The following is a 19620-nucleotide window of genomic DNA, read 5'->3' as shown; positions in this document are numbered from 1 at the left end:
AAACAAAAATCAAAAACAAAACTTATTTAAAGAGTTTTTTAAAAAACAATTCAAATTAAAGAAATTAAATTATTTAAAAAGAAATGAATAATAGTAGGCTAAGTAATCTGCAAACTGAGAAACATCATGACAGCAAGATTAATTTGTTGCCTTCTCATCCTGTTTATGGACTTCTTTGTGACTTGGTTATATTGGAAATGGAGGAACTATCATTTATTTGAAGCTGCAAATGCTGTGGTCTGTGTGGATACTGGAAGATAGATTTAATTATGTGGATGAAGAGAGAATAGCAAAAAAAAGTGTGCATAATTCAAGACGTGAGTGATATTGTTCTTAGTAGAGTTTTAATGGCAGAAAAAATTAATTGCATTTTAGAACATTTACTGTTGAGTAACTCTTACTTTGTTATGATAATAGACACTCTAAATAAATAATTGAAGGATTTAGCTAGGAAAGAGTTGACTTCCTTATTTATTTATTTATTTATTTATTTATTTATTTATTTATTTATTTATTTATTTATTTATTTATTTATTTATTTATTATTTAAATTTCTATACCGTCCTTCTCCCGAAGGACTCAGGGTGGTTTACAGCCAAAATAAAACAATCAATATAAAAGTTAAAACCAGTTTAAAAACAAAAGTTCAGGATTGGCTGGACCATTTAAAATCAATAAAAACCAATAAAAACCCCATTTAAAACCATTAGGCCAGTCCTGTGCGATGAAACAGAAATGTTTTCAGCTCGCTTCGAAAGGTCCGGAGATCAGGGAGTTGGCGAATACTCGGTGGTAGCTCATTCCAGAGGGTTGGTGCCCCCATAGAGAAGGCCCTCCCCCTGGGGGTCGTCAGCCGACATTGTCTGGCTGATGGCACCCTGAGGAGACCCTCCCTATGGGAGTGCACTGGTCGATGGGAGGCCGCCGGTAGCAGCAAGTGGTCCCGTAAATAACCCGGTCCTATGCCATGGAGCGCTTTAAAGGTGGTAACCAACACCTTGAATTGCACCCGAAAGACCACCGGAAGCCAGTGAAGCCTGCGCAGGAGGGGTGTTATATGGGAGCAACGAGTCGCTCCCTCTATCACCCGCGCGGCTGCATTCTGAACCAGTTGGAGTCTTCGGTTGCTCTTCAAGGGGAGCCCCATGTAGAGAGCGTTGCAGAAGTCCTTGAGTTATAAAAATAAAAGAATATGGGATATAATAAATAAAACAATAAAAAATGAACTAATTATGGTAGATGCTCAAGATATTCTAATTTATCAGAGGCATATAAATATGTGCTATAATGGTTGATAGATTTATATAAATTTCTCCAGATGGTGGATTTGAGGACACTGATTAGCATTGGCATATATATAATTACAATTACTTATGATCAGTTGTTTAACAACAGTTTGGCATTCAACAGTCTTGAAAAGTGTAAAGCAGTTCCAGCTGATGTAAAATGCCACAACTCCTCCTCCCATGGTCATATGACCACATTTTCAGATGCTTGGCAACTGACTTACATTTACAATTAATTGCAATATCCCACAGTCACATGACTGCGATTTGTGATTTTTTTTGCCAGTTTCCAGCAAAAAGTACCCATTCAGTAGAATGGATTTTGCCTTACAACCATGTGATTTGCTTAACAACCACCATAAAAACAGTTGTAAAATCAGGTCTAGTCATGAGGGAGCTTTGACTTATGACCATCACAACTTACAATTAAAATTCCAGCCCCAATTGCAATTGCAATTGTAAGTCGAGGACTTTACATTGATTTGAATCAGCAGCTAGGACTGTTACTTGACAGTCAGAAAGAATGACTGATAAAGGAGGAAATAGATTCTTTTTCAAAAGGATTCTGTGATCTTCTTCTCAAAAAAATCAGTAACATTTGAACCCATTGTTTTTACGCATTCATTCCTAGATTCACTTTAGGAATCATAACTGTTAGAACACTTTTTCCATCTCTTGGAGGTCTAATAAAATAGTTTAATAATTTAGGTTTGAATTGTATATTAATATAAGAAAATAATCCAGAATAAAGAAGAAGGCATGACATTGTTCCCCGATTAACATCCCAAAAGAGATATCAAAAATTATCTCCAAACACGAAGAGCAGCTGCTCATAGCTTTGTTGGAAATCTGGCTCAGAGCAGTGCCCGAGTACTACTTTTACAGTGTGAGTTTTCATGTTGGTATGCAACACTTCTGCCAAATGTTTTTGCTCATGTGCCATTTCTCCCTCTTGGTTTCTGTTTTCCTTGCGGCTTGCTGAAGTGAAAAAACATTTGTCAGTGATTTGTTGAGCTGCAATGTGATTGGTGGTAGAAGTATGCGGTAGGATGGCTGTGTGATAAAAAAGTCCAGTCCTTATTTCAGGCTTCACAGTCCTAGTACTTCATACTGGTTGTCTATGATTTAGCTGTTTCGGGAGGTTATAAATCAGTTTCAGAAAATTTATTTGAAAGCTTTTGGACAACATCTTAGTTATGAACAGAGGTTCACTGCATAGAATATGTGACTGATATTGGGCCTTTGCTGCAAGCTAAGTATTGGATTTAATTGGCTCTAAGATCTCTGGTTGTTGAACAAAATTTAGTGTGTCACACAGTGAAATGATGAAACGAAGAAGAGAGCGATTTGGAGCTCCATCTCTACGCGTTCAGTAAGGCTCATTTTGAAAAATAGATTTCCATATCTTAACTAATCTTATTGGAATATTTGTTCCTGAATTAGTGTTTAAAACATGTTCTCATGTTTTTAGTAGAAAAAAACTACAGTTTATATATTATTAGTAATACAAGATATTTCCCCTAAAAGAATGCTTTCACCTCTTGAAATAAATATTCATAATTTTTGTTAATCTTTATAATTAATGGAGGAGTAATGCCGAAGTAGTGAAAAATAACCAGTGCTTAACCTAATATTTTATAAAATGAGGCAGTGTATTTTGATTTTTGTGTTCATTTGCATAAACTGAATAAATGTTGACTCTTAGGTTTTATGTTTTAACTCTTACAATCAATCATATGGCTAATGATTCAAATAAAGTATTTAGAATAGTAAAAGAAATTGATACAGCCATATCAAGACTAAATAAAACTTTATCTGTATTTTTCCCAATTCAGATTCTTCAGATAAAGTTTGTTTGTCTCTCTCTATATACATCACCTTTTAGAAATAAGTGAAAATCAACAATTTTGTCTACAATTGGCCAAACATTAAGAAAGGTCCTGTTGCAAATGTCGTTTTTGCCATCTTTAAGAAAATTGTCTGTGGTTTATTAATTATTTATTCGCTTAGAAAAAAGAAAACGGCACCCATTCCTTTGATAGTTCTTAGGCCATTTACATGGTACAATAAAAGTGTAACTCAAATTCTATCATCATGATCAGCAACATTTTAAAAAAAATATCTCCACATGTAGTTATAGTAAAAATTAGATTTGGTTCATTTCTACTGGCAATTGGTCATGGGACCAACAAAAGACATTCCACTAAAGACTTAAATATAGAGAATAGACTCTATGGAGACAGGCACTTAAAATTGATCATTAAATGTGAGGCCAACATAGAGGATCCTTTCAGCAGTCTGTAAATTCCAATTCAGTATTGAAACCAATTTTAACAGCTCATGCTTTCATGTGATCAAGCTTTAAGACACATATGGACTAACTCACAAGAAATGGTCTTTAAGTATAGCTTCAGTACTTCTTGTGTACAGTGTCTAATAAGCCTTAAGGGATTTTGAAGATGGAGATACATCTGGTTAGGATTCATTATTGTCAGGAACATGATTTTGTTTTCTGAAAAGACTACAGATGTCAGATGGTTTAGAAATTGACTTTTTCTGTTGTGGTACTTTATCAGAATTTCCTCTCCTTTCCTCTCCCACTGCCGAGGAAGCGATGTCCATCAACATATGTTCTCCCCTACGTCTGCTCCAGGTCTGCAACATCTTAAAATTCCATTTAGTGCTGATTGTGCCCTTGCAACCTCTCCTCTAGTATTTTACCTCAATCCACAACCTCAAAGCAACCCTGGTAGTCCCTGCCACAGCAGTCCACTTCAGTGGAGGTAAGGAGGAACTTACACTGGGAGCGTTTGTGGTTTGGGCAACCTTTTATGTGGAATATTTAAAACTTACATATTTTAGGGCACTTTTTAACAGTCAAGATATTATTGTATTCACATAGCTAATGATAAGGTAATGTCCAATTCATTTATCCAGTTGCCCCTCTTATTTTACCAAATAATAAAGGCATCTTGGGCCCGACATGTATACTAAAGCTTTTGTTCATTCACATGGTTTCACATGTTACTTTAAAGGTATAAAATTAAAGAGGTGTTTCAGTGCAGATCTGAATAACAAAAGATTAATGTAGGTATACATTGACTTAATTCCGTTCTTCCCAAATAGAGGTAGTTATCTTTTTTAGCAGTAAGTTTTAACTTGCTTCTTATTCTAAAATAAATTAATATTTTTAAATATTTTTCCTTTTTACATATTAACAAAAGCTGTTTAAATGAATCTGAATTCATACTTTATCCATTCAGGTTTGCCTGTGGCATTTTAAAATATTTAATACTTTGTAATAAAATAGATTTTGTGTGTGTGTTCATGCTTAGTTAAACAGTTATAGATATGAGACCACATTGTCTGCTGCATCTAAATTGGATGACTTTTGCATCTGCTGCCCTAAAGCTGTGCAAGAAAAAAAAATCTCTATCTCTATATCCATCCCCCTGACACCTCCCCCCCCCCGTGTGTGTGAAAGAGGGAGAGAGAGAAAAAGAGAGAGAGAGAGAAGGGAAAATGTAGGAGCTTTTTTCTGTCTTAATTTTCTCTATACAAACTCATAATTCACAATAAAAAGAAGAGGCTGTTGATTCCTTCAAACGTTTTTAAGATGATTCACATTGTCGAAGAAAGACTGCTACTAAAATGTGGAAAAAGCCATTAGTGCTGAGGAATGCAGTTTGGAGAATAAGGTGCAACCCAGAAGAATTGTTGAGACTTGGATAATATGAATAAAATGAATGCCATATGACATGATGTGGAAAAAGAGGAAGAGGAAAAATAGTATCAACAACTATCTTTTTTAGGCTGAGACATTTTACTTGAATTGTTTTCTTTTAATTTTAATCATGAAATTACCGGTATAGTCCTTATTGCAGTCTCTTTCCATTTTTTATTGGGCTTGATGTTCATAAAATTATGGCTAAAATGTTTTAAAATGAAATGTAATTTGGTCCTAGAGTCTTAAGGACAGGGCCTGCAGTCAAAGGTTGAGGGTAAGTGATCAAGTAGTGGGCCATGCCAGGCATTCATACATGGAATGACACGGTGTAGTTGACATTACCTCCTTTATCCCTTGCTTCCTGCCCACCTACCCAACTGAGTATTATCAAAGAGCAGGGCTATAGATTTCTCCTTAATTATGGATGTTCATTTTATTACTTTTACTTTGAAATGTATTGTTCTTTTCTGCGTCACAATAATGTTTACCGGAGGCAAGGCCAGCGTCGCAACGGAACAGTCGCAAACCCCAAGAGCTCTGGGGTGAGTGCCGAAAATCCCCTTGATATGGGGGTCCGTTTTGGACCATAACTGCCCCACAGAGGCAGCAAAGAATGAGGGAGCCGCTGAAGCGAACAGGGAAGTTTCAAATTCCCTGTAAAGCTCCGGCTTTTTTCCCTCGACTCGGTGAGGTGGACCGCAGCCATCATCAGCTGCTCAAAGTCGGGACGGCCACAAGAACGGGCAGGAGGATAAAGCACAAACATCAAATAAGATATTAAAGCCAGGTGAGTCAACACCAGCTCACGAAGAGGCAATTTGTGGAATTTTGGCACAAGCTTAAAAGAATAATTGTGAAATAGCGGCTAAATTTAATAGAAAATGAAAACGGAAGGAAATAAATGAAACAATACTTAAATTCTGACAAAGAGGGCTTGGAATTGAAGTCTAGAGCCCCAATTAAATAGAAGAAAATAAGTCTTTTAACTAAAACAGTTGTTTGAGAATTTTGGAAGTTTTTATCAACTATTTAAAGATTACATGCAAGAGGAAAGGGAAAAAAAGAGAAAGGAATCAAAGAAGATTTTAAACTGATTTTAATTGAACACTTCAAGTTCCTCTATTCTCTATAAATTTGGATTTAAAGGAATATAAAGAAATTATTAAAATGGGACAAATTTGGAAAAAAGGAAACAATTTGAAACAAAGAAAAGGTGTGGTTTAATGCTACAGAAACAAAATGGATACTTTGTTATTTGTGGATTGTAACAAACTGTCCTAAAACCTTGTGATTTCAGGACAGTTTCAATTGCAAGACAGCTATAAGACAGGACTTTGTAACTAGAAGAATGACCTCTAAGATTTAAAATATCAAAGAACAAGTAGAGATTTAATTGACATCTAAGCAAGAGCGAAACAAAATGGATACTTTGTTATTTGTGGATTGTAACGGTAGATCAAAGAGTGACATCTAGAGGCAGAGGAAGAAATATAAGGTGGAAATGTCTTTGTGATTTCAGGACAGTTTCAAGAAAGATGGATATATCTATGTGATTGCAAGACAGATCTAAGAGAGGACCTTGTAACCAGATGGCTGACCTTTAAGATTTAAAAACATTAAAGAACAAGTAGAGATTTAATTGACATCTAAGCAAGAACACAAGAGATAACTACAGAACTGGAACATTAACAATGTCTCAGGAAAATTAAGACTAGCTTGCAGCAATCATAATGAAGAATATAAAATGTATGATATTAAAAATAAAATTAAAGCCTGTATTAAATATTATTAGAGGATCATAAAAATGGTGAGAAAAGAGGATATGGAGTGTTAAGGAATTTAATAAGCTAAGAAAATACGAAATCTTTAAGCATATGTAATGAAATTGAAATAATTTGTGATAAAACTTCCAATGGAATATTTGAATATAAGCATGGAATCTTTTGAGAAATAAATGTTTGCTCCTTTTTATTTTGCTCTTTTATTGAGAATGGATAATGTGGAAATTTTTACTGGTGATCGTAGATCTTTTTTGAAATTGAAATGGAATATAAGAGAGAATTTTCTTAGATTTTTACTTTGTTTTTACTATTTTACTTTTTTCTTCTTGGGTACTGGACTATGAAACAATATTTTCTTCGATGAAATTAGGGATAATTACTGTTACATTTGGAATGAAGAAAGGAAGGGCAAGAAAGGGGGTAAAAATATGGGGATTAGACTTGATTTAACACTGATTTCAGGATAGGGGGATGGAACAGATTTTATGATAGATATGTGCAAATAATAAAATTTTAAGAGGGAAAGGGAAATACGTTGGATAATAATACAATGGTGGGGTGTGTGTGAAATTTGAATTATGTTTAATTATGCACCTGACTGATACCTTGTTCAAAAATGATTCGTATGTGGTTTATTTTCAAAAAATAAAAAAAAAATCTAAAAAAAAATGTTTATTCCTAAATAAAAAAATATGATTTGCCTTATAAAATATAGAGCTGGGCACATATGATACAGAATAAAATGTTGCAATGAATGTTCATGTATAAATCAAAACAAATCTTGTGAGCAGTTTGAAAAATGTCTGAGGTACAACCAGAAAACATTTGATTGGATGTTAGGAACTGAACTGCTGACAAATGTATAGTTTTCATTAAAGGAAATAGTACTTCTAAGAAGGAGTAAAGATATGAATAAGAAGCTTAATTTTAAATATAAAGTCAATGCATATTCATGATGAAAATTACACTTTACTTTTGCTAGTGTAATTTTACTGTTTTACATTTTCAGAGGTTCATATGCCATTTAAAACTTGTTGATAATCAATAGATATGTAATCGTGTCTCAGAATACACTTCGTAAGATTTAACAATTTACTACCTTTAGCTGTGTAATTCTTGATTTTGCATTATCAATCGCTTTATTGTCACTTATGGAGTTAGGTACCCTTCAGTCCCTGTTTCTGCTAATTTGGAATTTATATTCATGCTGTCAGGTTAGTTTGTGACACTAGTAGATAAATTAGGTTTTAGTATCTATTAATAGCACATTTATTAACCTTCTGAAACATTTTCCCATAAATATTTGAATGATTTTTTTCTTCTTTTGCCATATTTCGCCTTTCCAGATATAGCATGTCTCTTCCAGGCATTCTAGCATGTTGAGAATAGAAGAATCTGCTATATCTGTAGAGTTTTTGAGTTTAATTCTTCTAAATGAGATAGCAAAAGTTTGTGAAAATTAATCCTAGTTTGATTCCCTCAGCTGATATGGTTTCTACCATGTGAAATGGCCAAGCAGTTTGAGACTTACTGAACTTGTATATATAGTTTATCAAATCTTTTATATAATTTTAATGAAGGCTTCCAATATGAATGAAGTGATTTCTGAAGTATGTTATTTCAGACACATAGATGCAGTTGTATTTAGTAAAAATGTTTGCAGGAGCAGTCAACAAAATCAAAATAGTGGATTTGACTGGACAATGAAGCCCCTTCGTTTTTAATGTGCATGTTGTATGTGACACATTTAAAAGGGGATAGGCTTTCATTGCCTGGTCAGGCTGCAATTTTGATGATATTGACTGCTTTTGTAGATGCCTTGGTATGTAAGAATCAGGTCAGTTGAAACGGAGGTGGAAATTGGAACAATTATTTCAAGAAATTTATGAAGAAAATAGAACTATTGAATAATTGAACCAAGAATTTGTTACTTTTTTAGAAAAGTGGTGACAAATATTAAAATTAGAAGGCAAACTGTACATGATTGGCCGCCAATAAAAGCATGGAATTTGCTGCTGCCTTTTCTGGAATGAGAAAGGCTACTTTACTTACTTGCAATATTTTGGATAAGTCTTTGGGTCACAAGCTATTGTATATTTCACCTTTGGAATCTTCATTTAATCTTATAGATAATTTCTGATTTGATGGCTAGGTCCATGCCATCATAGGTGGAATCGTACTATGATCGGGCAATGCAATTTTCCCAAAGAGGTTGATTTTTACTTATTTCTCTTATTTTTTTATAACTAGGGATAAGTATTCAGGAAAGAAGGAAGAACAAAGAGGGCCTGGCTATGAGTATCTAAAAGAGGTTGAGTCTCTAGTTCTCTTCTGAAACTTCTGTTGATACATAGTACTACATAGTTTACCTAAGTTGACTGTATTTATTTTATCTTGACTTAGTTCTTACCTTGTCTGGATGTAGTTGTTAGCTTCCTTGTTTTCCTTTATTCCTTTCCCCCCAAAAAAGAAATGTTTTATAGGTAGAAAAGGTAACTTTTCACTAAAACTTGCCTCTGTGCAACATTTTTTAAATCTATTTTTATTTTATTCAAAAAAAGTTACAATACAAAATGCCATTTTTTTAAAAAAAGAAACAAACAAAAAACAAACAAGATATTTAAAAAAGTGCATTAAAAAAGCTAATACATATACATATATTGTCCCCCCAATTAAATACTGATTAATATATTATGACAATATTAATTCCCACTCCTTGTGAAACAGGCTCAAAGAATTTTAAATACTAAGCTACTAATTCTATTTGCAAGTAATTAACTTGTCATTTATTGTATATGCTATATTAATAACAAAATAGTTAACAGGAAGAACAGTTACTGGTATAATAAAAAAGATAAGATTAAAAATTCAAAACTCTCTGTTAACAAACTGTTATTGTAAACAACTCGTAGAAAATTGATCACGGCTTCTTACCATGTTTCTCAGAAAATAAGACTGAGTCTTATTTTCTTTTAGACTTGAAAATAAGTTTCGAGGCAGTCTTACTTTTTTTGAGATGCCGCAGGATAGACTCGGTGAGCTGGCCACGCTGTGCACGCACCGTCACCTCTATTCTGAACCTTCAGTGTTCGGAATGGAGGCTTTTGGTGAACAGGAGGAAAATGGGGAGGGGGACTTTGCTACCTGTCATCCTTCCCTCAGTCTGTGCTGAACTTCAGGAATGGATAACAGGTAGCAAAATCCCCCTCCTAATTTTCTCCCATTTGCCAAAAAGCCTCCTGTTCACTTCTCAAAAAGAGGGAAAAAGCAAAGCAGCTGGCTGCAGAGCTGCTGGCTTCGGGAAAGCAGTCCAGCAAGCAGAAGTGTTGAGCCCAGAAAGAGAAGGGCAAAAGCAGTATTTGTACAGTTGCCCCCTTGTGCCTGCACCTCCACTTGTGCTGGCCATGCCCATCCCCTGGGCTTATTTTCGGGGTAAGGATAATATTAGGCCCACCCCCCCCCGAAAATTAGGGTTGGGCTTATTTGGGTGGGTCGTGTTTTCGGAAAAACACAGTAACTATCCCAGATCATCCTAAGAACTAAAAGTGATTTGTTGTGGCTCAAATATCTATGCTTGTTTCTTAATACCATTTCTTACACACACACACCACAGTCCATATTGAATATATAGCAGAAAAAAGAGTCTTGAGGACTTAACAAGGTTGATACTATATGATACAAAGCTATTACAGAATCTAGTTGTTGCTTTGGATACCACAAAGCCTCCTCCAAGAAGGTAACAAAGAAAAGCAATCATGGAGAGGTTGTGTAGCATCTCAGACAACACAGCGGATCAAGCAGCAGTTATATGCTATGTCCTGGATAGAAGGAAGTGAACTTCCAATAATCTTTCCTGCCATAGTCACCACTCTCTGCACAGCCTTCCTGTCTGAAACAGTAATAGCTCCAAACCAAACAGGAATACCATATGACCAGATGCTTTCAGTTGTCCCTCTATAGAAAGTGGTAAGGACAGAAGAAGGAAGATGTGCTCTTCTCATATGACACAGAAAATACAGGCATTGCTGTGCTTGTTACACCAGTGAGTGATCAAGTTAACCTGCTTATTAGCTACACATGCAGAAACTTAATACTACTAACCACCTCCACAGTTGAATCATTAATACACAGAGGTGAATGGTTGTACCTGCCTTTTCTGAAATCGATAATGATCTCTTCTATTTTTCCTACATTTAAAACCAGGCTGTTTTTATTACACCAGTTCATCAAATCTTCTACCTCACGGGTTTCAAACTCGTGGTGTCATGTTACCATCACATGATTTTTCATAACGTTTTTCCCATTCGGGGCGCTGTGGTGGGTGTGGCCTGTGATGCATTGGGCTGCGGGCCGCAAGTTTGACACCCCTGCTTTATCTCCTCCCGGTAATCACCCTCATTATCATCCTGAATAAGATCCACCAATGTTGTATTATCCACATACTTCACAATATGATTGGTGATGAGCATATAGCTGCTCATCTTGCAAAAAGTTACTCTGGGTGGCTGAAAAACAATCAAATAAAACAATATTATATAAAGAAAATGACACAGGGATCTTTGATAAAATTAAGAAGACTTCCTCTGCCTGTCTTCTTTGAATTTTAAAATGGTAGTAAAATGAGATTTCATTAGAGATTGTTAAATTTATACGTAAGATCTAGGTCAAACTGAACATGCTAAGAGAGATTTCTTAAATATAGCAGTGATAGTTGAATTCTTGACATCCATATCAATTGAGTCTGAACTATCTTAATTTCCGAAAGTGGAAAAATACTGGAAACTCCTAACTATAAGATATTTTGCCTTTCTTAGCTTGTTTAGAAGAGTGATGCTTATGATACTGTATCTCCTATTCCTATATTGGAACAGAGGATTATATCCAAGTAATTTTGTGTTCTAATCTTGTATTTCAGAAGAGCATGAATATATATTGGTATTATAAATTACGATAAAGCAGCTCAGAGAAAACATTGCAAATATGTCACCCATTCTAGCAATGTTTACGCATGATCTTATTTAATAAAATGGAACATAACTTTTTAAAATTATATGTTTTATTAAATGATTTTATCTATTATCAGATTATTTGTTGAGCCATTTTCTTTGCACAGCCAGCTGCCCTGTTTTTATTTCTCTTGCTCTACTATAGAGATAAACAAAAGGAAATTCATTTTTCTTTTGAATAATAGGTTGCTTGGAAGAGTTGTTTGTTTCTGTCTCATGTAGGATATAAAGTTGATAGCTGTTTTTAGTCTGCAACTGATTATATTTAAAGTAAGATTGTAATTTGGGAAATGAGCATAATGATAGAATGCACCAAACATGCTTTTCATGTTTTAAAACATTTTTAATTATTTTAATTTTAATTTTAAGTGTTTTATTAAGTATACTTTTTCATTTAAGAAAATATTTCTTGCCTATCTTTTATAAAATATCTTCTAAAAGTATATAATTTCTGGAAGTGGACATTTTAACTTCCTACTATTTATATGTGTGTGTGTGTGTGTACACACACACAATATTTAAATTTATATTTTATAGAAATGACAAAATTTTCTTTAGTATACTAAAATTGAAAATTAATATGCGAACAGTTTATAAATGTAAATGTATTTGTTAGGTTTCCACAGAATCCTGTTTACGAAACCCTAATCCAGAGCTTTAGTTCATTTATAACTTTAAGGGAAACAACACTTTAAGCACACGTTTGCTGTTCCCAAATATTTCCCAAAAATGTTCTTAAAGTTGCATTTAAAATTTCTTTCATTAAAGATCAAAAGAAAATCATCCTGTGAATGCCATCAAACTTGCTACTCTGATGATCTTTAATAATTGAATGCAGTAAAAAACTAATTCCAAAATTGATTAAGAATGAGGTTCAGCTGAGCTTTGCATCCATTTAGGCTATGTTATGTTTGTGATCATAGATGGAATTGCTTGTCTTCCAGCCACTCCATTTACCAGCTGACCACAAATACCTTAGTGCTTGCCATCTAAAGTGCTTGCCATTTAAAGACCAGCTGTCTGCAATACATGTGGACAATTTCATGCTCTCTTCTTGTTCAGGAGATATTTTGCCAACTAGGATCCATCCTTGGCCACCAATCTTTGCTGTAATGCTGTCCCTGCTCCTTCAGGGATGTCTAGCTTACCATATCCTCACCAGAAATCTTCCCTGATACTGCTTTCTCTAAATCTTCTGAGTTATATCCAAAAAGTCATAGACTCTGGGGCTGGCCCCTTTAAAGTGATATTTTGAGAAATGTGGAATGTTTCCACTTCTAGAGGATGAGAAATGAGAATGTACTTCTTCATACCAATAAATACACAGAAACAAACACACACAAAAATGAATTCTGAAGACTGACAGAAAAAAACCTACATTTTTGGATTTTTTGCAGTCAAAGATGTTACTTCATATCAGTGCACTACTAGAATAGGCCAGATAAACCCCCTTGAAAAGAACATTTCCTTAGTTAGATTACCAAAGTAAAAAAGATTCTTTCTTGAATTGTCACTTGAGGAGCCTCTCTTAGAGATTTCAAGTTGAAGGAAAGTGAAGTGATCCTTCTATATTCTTGTTTCAAGCTCTGAATGATTTCAAAGGTCACCGCATCACATTTAACTGAACTTGGAAAGAAATCTAGGAGCCAGTGCAATTGGCAAAGCACATGTAACGTGATCATAATGACAGTTCCATTTGACCCAGAAGTAGAATATAAATGTTTTAACAAATGTGGAGACAAACATCTTTTGACTAATAATCTCATATTATATGGTGACCTACATTTAGAGGGATGGTAAATTATGAATACTTGCCAAAGGGATACTGCAATACATGTTTTTCAAAGACCATTCATAAAAAGTTTTCAAAAAGAGAATTGTTTTGAAAAAAAGATGATGGATAATTTATAATTCTCACAAGAAAGTTTATATGTGAAACAGGCCATTGCCTGAATCATGATTCTTCTCAAATTCATGGTACATTAATTGTTGCCACTAGCAAGATTATTTGCTTCTTTCAGGAGCATAAGTACTCACTATGTCAGTGTGGGGATGACAGTTCTATTTTTCTTTCTGTGGCATTTTTAAAAATAAATTGCCATTTCCTCTTGTATACCTCAGGCAAAATACTGGATTCATTCTGGTTGTCTTCACCAGCACAAGCAAAATCTTCCTTCCTTCCTTCCTTCCTTCCTTCCTTCCTTCCTTCCTTCCTTCCTTCCTTCCTTCCTTCCTTCCTTCCTTCCTTCCTTCCTTCCTAATTGAGTGAAATGAATTTTAAATACAATTCTAATGATGTCATTGAATTTCCTTAGAAAAATAGATGTCATTTCATGCACGCTTCTTTCGGTAGATATAAAGGCAGACAAGCCTAGATGAAATCAGCACAAAGCAAATACATTGAAAATAAGAGCCTTTCTACCTGCATATTTGATTCACTGACATTAATGGAACAGCTCATAATGTTGATTTGCTTTGGCTTTCTCATTTGATTTGGAGGCAGATTGTTAGTACTCAACTCCCTTTATTTACTGCTTGTGATTTGATTGTACAGGGTTTCTGTTGGTTTTGAAGCCTCCAAAGATCATATATGGTTCCTTTTGGATATGCTATATAGTTTGTCATTGTCAAAAACAAACAAACAAACAAAATGCTAAGGCAATCCAAAATGTAATGATGATGATATGATGAAATTTTTTTCTTGATCTACTATTTTCACATAATTGAGAATGCTATGGGGATCAAAGCTGATGACTGAGAAATGTAATTAAATGCAGTTATGTTTTAATATTTAAACTATCCAAAGCTGCTTAAGATGTTTGTCTGAAAGGGATTGAAAATATAGATTCCTAGCTTCTCTTCTATAAGAGAAGTATTATGAAGATGTACATTTATTATCAATACTTAGAATATTTTTTTTTAAAAAAAATCAGGATTGAAGTTCTTAAAATCTGGAAAATCTTTGTTTTAAAATGATTTTTAGGATAGGCCATATTGGATTTTGAATGGTACCCTTCAGACTATTAAAATACATAGTGCCATCTTGTAATAATAAATATATCATTTCAGGGAATGAAGTGATTTGCTAATCAGGAGGTTCTCATCGTTTAAAAGTTTAAAACTGCGAGGTAAAGAGAAAGATGAGAGTTATGTTGTATAGACTTGTAGTTAGGTTATTCACAGTTCATTAATAAGTCAGTGTTCATAGACAGTGAAGGATAGTTTTGATTTAAAACTACTGTGGAACTAAATTAAGTTTTGCTGTAATAATAATTTCTCCATTGTGGTGGAGATAGCATCTAGAAATGGGTTGATCCCGTCTGCTAGCCAATTAGACTGAGTCTGCCAGAGCTGTGAGGATACACCTCCTTTATCAACGGTCCCCAGCTTTTGACTTAGTCTCAGTCAAAGACAGACATGTTTTTTTCTGGTCAACGATTCCTGGATTTCTTCTCCAACAGAACCTACCAATTCCATCATGGTGGGCTCCCAGTCTTGGCTGGTAGAGCCACTGACAACATTCCAGCATGAAGAGCTTTTAGCTCAAACCCTAGCTCGAGGGCCGCACTGAGGCGATCCAGATTACGGAGCAATTTGGATGCCCAGCTGTGAACCTGTTTGCCACCAAGGGCAACACTCAACTGCCGAGGTTTTTTGCAAGGTTTGCAGTACCGGGGACGGAAGGGACCGATGCGCTTTGCAGTCCTTGGCCCCGGGAACTTTTCTATGCTTTCCCCCCCTCCCCCTCATCCCAAGAGTAATCCGAAAGATTTTGGTGGAAAAGGAGGAGGTGCTGCTAATTGCATTCCACTGGCCCCGGTGACCATGGTTTGCTGTCCTGATTGCCCTGTTGGTGGCCAGTCCTTGGAGGATACTGCCAGACAGTATCTCCCTCAGCCAGGGGGTCTTGGTCCACCCCAATCCACAGTGGCTATAGCTGACCGCCTGGCATTTGAGCGGAGATTTCTGAGCCGGGACAATTACTCCTCCAGGGTTATATAAATTATGCAGACCTCTAGGCGGCCTTCCACCGATCAAATATATAACATGACCTGGAAGACATTCTGCACTTGGTGCTCCAGGTTGGGTTTTAACCTGGCATCGGTATCCGTGCCACAGATACTGGAGTTCCTCTAGAAGGGGCTAGACAAGGGGCTATTGCCCAACACTATCTGTCATCAGGTAGCTGCCCTATTCTCAGTTCTTTCTTGCGGGGCTCTGCACTCCGTCGCTCATCACCCGACCATCCACAGGTTCATTAGGGGTGCAACGAACCTACGGCTTCCAGCGGTTTACGGATACCCTACATGAGATCTGACTAAGGTACTACTTTTGCTGATTGAGGCCTTGTTTGAACCACTGAGATTGGCCACACTGCATTTCCTAACCTGCAAAGTCGCCTTCCTGGTAGCCATCACATCGGCTAGACAGATTTCAGAGCTGGTGGCACTCTCTCTCAGGAAGGACCTCTGTACCGTCTATCCTAATCGGGTGGTATTGCGATTCCTTCCTTCATGCCTATGGTGAACTCCTGGTTCCACAGGGCTCAGGAACTTATCTTGCCCAACTTCTGCCCCAATCCAATGCACACCCTGGAGAAGAAGTTGCACACCTTGGAAGTGAGGAGGGCCCTCCGCATTTATATTAAGAGGACTTCCTCCTTCAGGAAGACAGAGTCGCTCTTTGTATCTTTCCAACTTGCTTCCCTAGGCAGCAAGGTCACTCCATCGACTGGGCCACTGGATCCGAGTGTGTATCACCAAGACCTATGAACTACAGGCCCTTTCATTGTTTAGACGGATTACAGCCCATTCCACAAGAGTGCGGCCACAACAGCGGTGTGGGCAATGCAAGCCTCTATTGAGGTTTCTTGAGCAGCTATATGGTCCTCTCCGTCCCCTTTCATCAGATACTATAAACTGGACAGCTACGCCTCAGTAGAGGTGGCCTTTGGCAGGTGGGTTCTCCAGAGGGTCCATTCTGATCAGGGGACCTTGAACCAGACTGCGGCCCACCCGTAAGGACAAGCCAGCTTTGGTATGTCCCATTCCTGAATGTTATCTCCACCACAATGGAGAAGGGGTGTTGGTCTTACCTGATATGCTTCTTCTTGTTGGGTGGAGATAGCATCCAGCACCACCCTTAGATGCCGGTTGGTCCTGGGTCCAAGGGGAAGAACATCGGAACAAGACACATTGAGTCTGTCACTTCATCATTGCCAAAAGCTGGGGACTGTTGGTAAAGGTGGCGTGTCCTCACAGCTCTGACAGACTCAGTCTAATTGGCTAGCAGACGAGGTCAACCCATTCCTGGATGCTATCGCCGGACCTTTAAGTGCGAACTTAAGACTTTTCTCTTTCATCAAGCAGGGCTGGCCTAATGATAAATTTTAATTGAGGGTTTTTTAGCGGGGGTTTAGCGGGGCTATTTTATTTTATAGTTGTATCTACTTATTTTAAATATTCAGCTCATGGAATTAGATTTTTAAATATATATTGTATTTTAATGTTTTTGTACATTTGTTTTATCTATGCTGTACACCGCCCTGAGTCTTTGGAGAAGGGCGGTATAAAAATTTGAACAATAAATAAATAAATAAATATATCCACCCAACGAGAAGGAGCGTATCAGATAAGAACAATGCCCCTTCTCAAGATTTTTACAAACATTAAAGATTAGTTTCTTTTCTCTTATTTTAAATAAGTCACTCCTCATGTTCGATAATAATTACATTAACGTTATTTGCCTCAGTGTAAACTAGTTAGTTTATTGGTTTGTTTTCTGTTCTTTTATGAAGTGCTACAACACTTTAAAAAAAAATTAAGCAAAAGGAACATTCTGAATTGCTATAAAGAACACAGCCCCATTCATAGTCATTCCCCCTTCAGTTTTTAATGTTGTCAAGTCAGCATAGTGGGAAGGCAAATAAATCTTATGTTGGCATTGTCACATAATATATTTGTGATCAGAAATATCAAAACAGTTTCTTGTACACTGCTTGTCTACCTCCAGTCTGTTTAAATCTACTACATGATTGTTAGAAACATCAATTTTAGTTATAAATAGTCTGAATTACCTTTTCAGGAACTTGTAGGAGAAAAATAATCTTTACTAGAAGTCTTAAAACCACAATTACTCTTAGACAAAATTATTCTTAGAAATATTCACAACAAAAACCTTCTTTAAAATGAATATTTAAAAGATCACAACAAGTATTTTAATTATTTCTCTTCATGATGCAACAAAAGATACAAGTCTAAAATTGACATATTGCTGAAAAGCAACAGCTGCACAGCCATATTAAGTCGAGATATGGAAGCCATAGCTTTAATTATAGTAATTTTGAGATGGAAGCAATTTTTGCAAGCAATGGTTCAGCTAACAACAGGAATAATTATGTGCTTGAAAATAGATAAGAACAAGCAAGCCTTTGGTATAAATTGTTTCCATATTCAGTAACAGTTTTAAAAGTTATTTGTTTTGAAACAGATGAAATTTGTTAGTGTTCCCTGTGGTACATATGTGCTATTGTCTGTAGCATTATTTCAGACAAAATTGTGTCAGATCCATCTTTTTTTTTCTACACTGTTGGATAAGTTATAAGATTACCAGGGGCCGGGATAGCTCAGGCAGTAGAGAAGCCTGTTATTAGAACACAGAGCCTGCAATTACTGCAGGTTCGAGCCCGGCCCAAGGTTGACTCAGCCTTCCACCCTTTATAAGGTAGGTAAAATGAGGACCCAGATTGTTGGGGGGGGCAATAAGTTGACTTTGTAAAAAAAATATACAAATAGAATGAGACTATTGCCTTATACATTGTAAGCCGCCCTGAGTCTTCGGAGAAGGGCGGGGTATAAATGTAAACAAAAAAAACCACCAAAAAACAAAAAACAAAAACAACTTTAATTCTATGATACTATGGAATTGAAGTTCTGCTGAATTTGGGCTATATTTGATCCAAGTCCACTTATTTAATGTACAATTATTTTTGATTTGTGTGCTCTACTCTGTTAATTCCAATAAATAAACAGGGAAAATAATACTGACCCCTGCTACTCAGTCTACAATCTCTTTTCAAGAGCTAAATATATTTAGCAAAGCTACAAAGAGGACATGAAAGAATTAAATAATCAATTGCATAATTGATATCAGAGGCACATTATTCTAAAGATAGGTAAAGATACTTAATTTAGTTAACATACTTAAAAGTTGTTGATAGGAAACTTCTTATCCATTCTTTAAGCTAATTTAGGGGCTGTAACTTTTGATGAAATGTCTGCTCACCAATATTATTCACTGAGAGAGAATGCTCAGGGAAGGAAAGGGAAACTGAGATGATAAGATAAATAAATAGAAACAGTATATCCTATCTTTATAATGCCTGATGAATGGTGTGGTTGACATACCATGCATTTCATTGAAATAGTGTGCAGAATGAGAATAGGAATTGTATGGTGTGGACATTGAAATTCTGCAAGCAGGCATTAAAGAAAAGTAGTGAAATAACTTATAACAAATTTCATATATGGACAAAATCCCAGATAAATAGTGACAGACAGAGACAGACAGAGAACTACTATGAGCCAGTAGTGTGCTGCAGCTGCCAAAAAAGCCAAAACAGTTTCAGGCTGTATTAACAGAGGGATAGATTGAAGATCACCTGAAGTGTTAGTACCGGTTTATAATGCCTTGGTAAAACCACAGTTAGAATATTGCATCCTGTTTTGGTTGCCACAACATAAAAAAGATGTTGAGATTCTAGAAAGAGTTAAAGATGACTAGAGGGCTTGGAAGCTGAAACAGATTAAGAACAGTAGCAG

General features: G+C 35.9%; 1 protein-coding gene across 12 annotated transcripts in view; it reads left to right on the top strand.

Moving 5' to 3' along the window:
- MAST2 (microtubule associated serine/threonine kinase 2) overlaps positions 1–19620 on the top strand; it is a 178369-nt gene that overhangs the window by 76700 nt on the left and 82049 nt on the right. For 6 of the 12 annotated variants that reach the window (XM_058178902.1, XM_058178898.1, XM_058178903.1 and 3 more), the window contains exon 5: positions 3863–4069. The exons of 3 other annotated variants lie outside the window; for them this stretch is intronic. In XM_058178902.1, the coding sequence (XP_058034885.1) occupies positions 3863–4069 (207 nt within the window). Of the gene's footprint in view, positions 1–2108; positions 2659–3862; positions 4070–4900; positions 5801–19620 lie in introns of those variants that run through there. 3 more of the 12 variants (XM_058178907.1, XM_058178908.1, XM_058178909.1) reach the window with 3 other exon arrangements.

The sequence above is a fragment of the Ahaetulla prasina genome, chromosome 3, assembly GCF_028640845.1.
Source record: "Ahaetulla prasina isolate Xishuangbanna chromosome 3, ASM2864084v1, whole genome shotgun sequence".
Lineage (NCBI taxonomy): Eukaryota > Metazoa > Chordata > Lepidosauria > Squamata > Colubridae > Ahaetulla > Ahaetulla prasina.
Note: the sequence above shows the minus strand (reverse complement) of the source record. Positions and strands in the feature narration are given on the sequence as shown.